Source organism: Anarhichas minor, unplaced genomic scaffold (assembly GCF_050575085.1).
Source record: "Anarhichas minor isolate MPS153535 unplaced genomic scaffold, ASM5057508v1 ptg000061l, whole genome shotgun sequence".
Lineage (NCBI taxonomy): Eukaryota > Metazoa > Chordata > Actinopteri > Perciformes > Anarhichadidae > Anarhichas > Anarhichas minor.
Genome location: NW_027466507.1, coordinates 177,831 through 183,830, shown reverse-complemented (window position 1 = coordinate 183,830; position 6,000 = coordinate 177,831). Strand labels below are relative to the sequence as shown.

Genomic DNA, 6,000 nt, shown 5'->3' with positions numbered 1-6,000 from the left:
GCATCACATCCACTCTGCAGTGTGAGATACCAGCTCTACCATCAGCTGCAGGTGAGCATCATCTTCATCATCATCACCATCATCATCGTCATCATCAACATCATCATCTTCTTCATCATCATCGTCATATTCGTCATCATCATCATCATCATCTTCATCTTCATCTTCATCATCACCCAGGCATGTTCAGTAGAAGTAGAAGTACCCAGAGTACAACGTTTCATCAGCAACATGTACTTAAAGTATCTGAAGTAAAAGTACTCGACTCACTTCACATAATTCAAGTCAAAAGATGTATTTCTTTGAGCATTAGATATTATTGTTATTAATATTAATAATATTAATAATAATACTATTATTATTAATACAATTATTAATAATAATAATATTAATAATAATACTATTATTATTAATATTATTATTAATAATAATAATATTAACAATAATATTATTATTCATATTATTATTCAAATTATTATTATTGCAGCTGATTTTGAACATTTGAATCTAATAATTATAAACTGATCATATGTTTTGTGTTTGAAATAAACTATAAAACTAAATATAGTTTAATAAATGGAGAATATTCATAGAATTGTATTATAAGTAAAGTAGATGAATTAATTTCCACAGAACAGAATCAAGAAATGAAGATAAAGAAAATAAGACGATAAGAACCCAAACCTCCATGTTTCTCCAAATAGCTGCACAATAAGAGCGTCTGATTCATTTATTGAACTCACGGATAGCTTCACAATAAGAGCGTCTGATTCATTTATTGAACTCATGGATAGAAACTGTCACAAGTGTTTTATGGTTTAACTTTAACTTAAAAAAGGACGAGATGCACTTTATCAAAAATGTTTAAAGGCACCAGAACATGATGTCATCATGATGTCATCTGTCCTGAAACACTTCTGAGTGAATCTGTTTAAGGTCTCAGGTCTGAACCTGCTAATTGGCTATCAAAAATAACCCTCATCTTCATCTTCATCTTCATCTTCATCTCCACCTCAGAGCAGAGAACCTCAGGGGAGGAAGACACAGACACACACACACACACACACACACACACACACGTAATGTGGGCTGGTTCACCATCTGTTTGTAAAACCTACAGTATGTGGGATGTGAGCACATTGCAGAGTAGAGCTTGAGAAATGTGATCAAGTGAGAGGACAATATGTTGTGATTCATCAGCATGTTTGATTAGAAGAAGAAGAGGAGGAGAAGAAGCAGAAGAAGAGGAGAAGAAGCAGAAGAAGAGGAGGAGAAGAAGAAGAAGAGGCCGTGTCTGCAGCTCTGAGAGGAGAGGAGGAGTCAACTTCCTCTATTTTAGCAGCTGTACAGCCTCACAAGCTCCAGCAGGTGGCCCAGCACTCACCTCACCCTCTCAGCCAATCAGAGCGGCTGGAGCCAGAGGTGGGCGGGGCATAAGAAGAAAAAGAGAGGGAGAGCCTCAGAGCTCAGAGCTGAGATAAAAAGTAGAAAGAACAGAGAGAGCAGAGCAGCAGAGACTCTGGACACCGAGGACACAGAAGAGAGCCGTGAAGTGAGGGAGGAGAGGAAGAGTGCAGCTCCTGCTACACACTTCTTCTTCTTTGTTGTTTTTTCTGTCACTGTTCAAACTTCCTGGATCTGCTGGTGAGCGTGAGGAGAAAGAGGAGGTCTGTTCAGAGAGCATGAGGAGGAGAGAGGCTTTCTCCGGCTGGGAGCGTTAAGAGAAGGAAGGAAGGAAGCAAAGGAAGGAAGCCAGTTTATAGACACAGCAGCCCTCCTCACCTCCTCCTCCTCCTTCCTCCCTCGGCTGTAACAGTTTGTTGTGCTGCTGCTTCCTGGTGTGAAGCTGAAGCTCCACTTCCTGAGAAGTTGTCACGATGGCTGACGGCTCTCTGACCTCAGACCAGCTGTGAGGAGCTAGGAAAGGAAAGGAAGCCATGGACCAGCAGCCTGAGGAGGAGCAGCCGACCTCCTCGCTGCAGGATGGAGGAGGAGAGGAGCCTCCCTCCTCTTCCTCTTCCTCCTCTTCGTCCCCTCACACAGAGCTGCCCCCCCCGGCCCCCAGCAGGACCTTCACTGGCCTGAGGATCTTCTGCAGGAGGTGAGTGTGTCTCCTTCACATCATCTTCATCTCCCTCAGCTGTTCATGCAGCTCCTCTTCCTCAGCACAGGAAGTGATGCGTTGTGTCTCTGAGCATCTTCTTCACAAACAGGACGTGTTTGGTGTCACAGCTGTTATTGTTCTGGTCATGAAGAAGAAGAAACTCTTCTTCTGTAGTGTTTCTGCAGTAGTGGTGGTGTCCTGTTTGTGTCTTCACAGACGTAACATCAGAGAGAATGAAGAAGAAGAAGTCAGACGTTGTAGACCGGTGTGTTAAATAACATTTGGTTCACGAGATGCAGGCAGCATGTTTTATACTTAATGTGAATATAATTCATACTTTGTTGGCATCTTATTCTGAAAACCGGATGTTCGTCTGAAGAAACCGGATGTTGTCTCACGTTAATCTTTCCGCTAACTTTCAAAGTCCTTCGCTCGCTCCCGATCTGTGCCGTTTGAATGCGTTTACCGTGAATGTCAGCATATAGGTGCACTAACATGTAAGTGTCTGCTGAGTTGACCGCAGCGATGTCCAGTAGTCTCCAGGGAGAGCAACAGCTGGTGCAGCTTCTCTCTTTATTTCTGCCCCCCCCCTCGACCAGAAGCGGAAGTCGCCTTTTCTCTACGGCAACGCTGAAGGGACATCATATCTCCAATACAAAACGATAAACATGAGACAGTCTGTTACAATAATAATAAATTAAAAATACTTACCTGTTTTTTTGTTGTTGTTGTTTTTTAATTATTATTATTATTTTTTGTTTTTCCATCTCAAAAGGCTCAAGGACACACACACACACACACACACACACACACACACACACACACGCACACACACACACACACACACACACACACACACACACAACTGACTATAGGATGTTTGCTGGCTTTTATCCCACTGTTCTTGTCATCCTCTTGTTGTTATATATATGTATTGTCTCTTGTCTTTCAATTAAAAAAAAAAATAAAAATTATAATAAATTTAAAAAATGCGTTAACGCGTGATAAAATAATTGTCAGCATTAATTAATGAATGCGTTAACGCGTTAAATTGCCCAGCACTAATATATATATATATATATATATATATTATGATTATATTATGATTCTTTAACTGAGATCAGACACAGAGAGACGTCTGTTTATGGACAGATTTCTGAATTCATGATTCAGATTCTCGTTTGTTTTCTGACTGAAGCTCAGGACGTGTTGTGGAGATCATCATCATCATCAGTAGATGAACTAATATTAATATCAGTCGTATACTTTAGGTAACTAACAGGTTTTAATACTCTAAAGCTGAGAAACCGTCTTTGTGTTGTTATTGTTTTTAATAGAGAACAAACAAATAATCAAATTAAATGATTTCTTTGTGAAAAATTAAATAATGATTTCAAAGGAACCTTTTTAATGACGCACAACGTTAACGTAAAGACATTATTAATGAATCTGTTGTTATTCTGTTTGGAGATGAAACGAATTGTTTGAACGACAGAGAATATTATTGTTCTTGTTTTTATTACATTTCATTTATTTGAGTTTTTTTAAATTTTGGTGAGATAAAATGTGAAGACGTCACATGACAACAGTTTAATGGAGAAATGTTCTCATGAGCAGATTAATAAAATAGTTTTTATTAAAAGTTTAACAATCAAAGCTTCAACATTGAAGAAGCAACAAAAACAACAAACTGATGTTTATTGATGTCAATTAAACAATATTCAATAAGCTTTAAATATTCTCAAACATAGAAAACTAAAGATGATTCTAGTCAGAATAAATAATGAATAACAATGACACTGAAGTGTGTGAGTGAGCGTGAGTGTGTGAGTGTGAGGGTGTGTGTGAGTGTAAGTGTGTGTGTGTGTGTGTGAGTGTGAGTGTGTGTGTGTGAGAGAGGGTGTGTGTGAGTGTGTGTGTGTGTGAGTGTGTGTGTGTGTCCGTGTGTGAGAGTGAGGGTGTGTGAGTGAGTGTGTGTGAGGGTGTGTGTGAGTGTAAGTGTGTGTGTGTGTGAGTGAGTGTGTGTGAGTGAGGGTGTGTGTGTGTGAGTGTGAGTGTGTGTGTGTGAGAGAGGGTGTGTGTGAGTGTGTGTGTGTGTGAGTGTGTGTGTCCGTGTGTGAGAGTGAGGGTGTGTGAGTGAGTGTGTGTGAGGGTGTGTGTGAGTGTAAGTGTGTGTGTGTGTGAGTGAGTGTGTGTGAGTGAGGGTGTGTGTGTGTGAGTGTGAGTGTGTGTGTGTGAGAGAGGGTGTGTGTGAGTGTGTGTGTGTGTGAGTGTGTGTGTGTCCGTGTGTGAGAGTGAGGGTGTGTGAGTGAGTGTGTGTGAGGGTGTGTGTGAGTGTAAGTGTGTGTGTGTGTGAGTGAGTGTGTGTGAGTGAGGGTGTGTGTGTGTGAGTGTGAGTGTGTGTGTGTGAGAGAGGGTGTGTGTGAGTGTGTGTGTGTGTCCGTGTGTGAGAGTGAGGGTGTGTGAGTGAGTGTGTGTGAGGGTGTGTGAGAGAGTGTGTGAGTGAGGGTGTGTGTGTGAGTGTGTCCGTGTGTGTGAGAGTGAGGGTGTGTGTGTGATCCTCGACTGGGACGTGTCACGTGTCGAAGTGTCCCTGAGTAAGACACTGAACCCCCGGCTCCCCGGGCGCCTGTTATTGGCAGCCCACTGCTCCCTATATACAGTTGTGTGAAAAAGTGTTTGCCCCCTTCCTGATTTCTTATTTTTTTGCATGTTTGTCACACTTAAATGTTTCAGATCATCAAACAAATTTAAATATTAGACAAAGATAACACAAGTAAACACAAAATGCAGTTTTTAAATGAAGGTTTTTATTATTAAGGGGGAAAACAAATCCAAACCTACATGGCCCTGTGTGAAAAAGTGATTGCCCCCTAAACCTAATAACTGGTTGGGCCACCCTTAGCAGCAACAACTTTCTGTGTCCACGTTGTAGAGACGCCTGAACGAGTTGATTAGGATCCAGTTTGTAACTTTAGACGTCGTCTGATGAATTATTTGTCGTCTATTGTTGTTGTATTCTGATCCTGATCTTGTTAAAAGTTGAGTTTTCTCTGCTCTGTGTGATGTCGATGTTAAAGATCAGCAGCTTATGTATTTGGTGTGATCTTCAGGATGGAAGTGTGTTCTCAGTGTGTTGAGGCTGATGTTCTCCATCATGATGAATCACATGACCTGAGTGACACATGGTATCAGAGCGGCCTGAGATCAAAGGGTTCCAACAAAGGAAGGAAGCATTGTGAAACAAACATCCATATCCTCACCTGTGTACAAACAATAGATCCTACTCTGAAGTTTCACTTCATACCTCCGTCCTCTGATGAAGTCACTGAGTTGTTGGTGTTCTACAGAGAAAGCTCTTTACTGGACTTTGAGTTAGTCTGCAGTCTGTTACAACAGTAGAAATGTCATTAGAAGGATTCTGCTGCTTCTATCGTAGACACTTCTATCCTTCACGGCCGAGTGAAACATCTCAACACCTTTTGGATGGATTGTGATCAGATGTCTTGTTTTTATAGATAGGAAGTGACATGAGGGGGTGGAGCTACATGCCTCAGCTGGTTTACCCATAGTTAGCTGGTGTTAGCATGCTAACAGACTAGCTAACGCTAACTGGCTTTGGATGTCTTCAAAACACTTTCGATAAAAATGTGTGCTTCGTCATTTGAGTGAACTGACCCTTTAAAGTAGTATTTTGGTACCTCGTGTGTGTGTGTGTGTGTGGATCCAGAGATTACACAGACCCATTTCCTGAGCTATCTTTGTCACTCACTTGCCCTGTTTCTATAAATAGTCTGGTCCAGGAGGGACTCTGGCTCTCAGGGAAGAGGAGGAGGAAGAAGATGAAGAGCTGGAGGAGTACAAGGTCTATAAGGAGGATGAGGAGAGACAGGAGT

General features: G+C 41.4%; 1 protein-coding gene across 2 annotated transcripts in view; it reads left to right on the top strand.

Moving 5' to 3' along the window:
• The first annotated feature begins 946 nt into the window (after window positions 1-946).
• dgkzb (diacylglycerol kinase, zeta b) overlaps window positions 947-6,000 on the top strand; it is a 76,426-nt gene continuing 71,372 nt past the window's right edge. Inside the window, exon 1 of one of the 2 annotated variants that reach the window (XM_076077555.1) lies at window positions 947-2,101. In XM_076077555.1, coding sequence (XP_075933670.1) covers window positions 1,938-2,101 — 164 coding nt within the window. In that variant the 5' untranslated portion in view covers window positions 947-1,937. The remainder of the gene's footprint in view (window positions 2,102-6,000) is intronic. The other variant, XM_076077556.1, reaches the window with a different exon arrangement.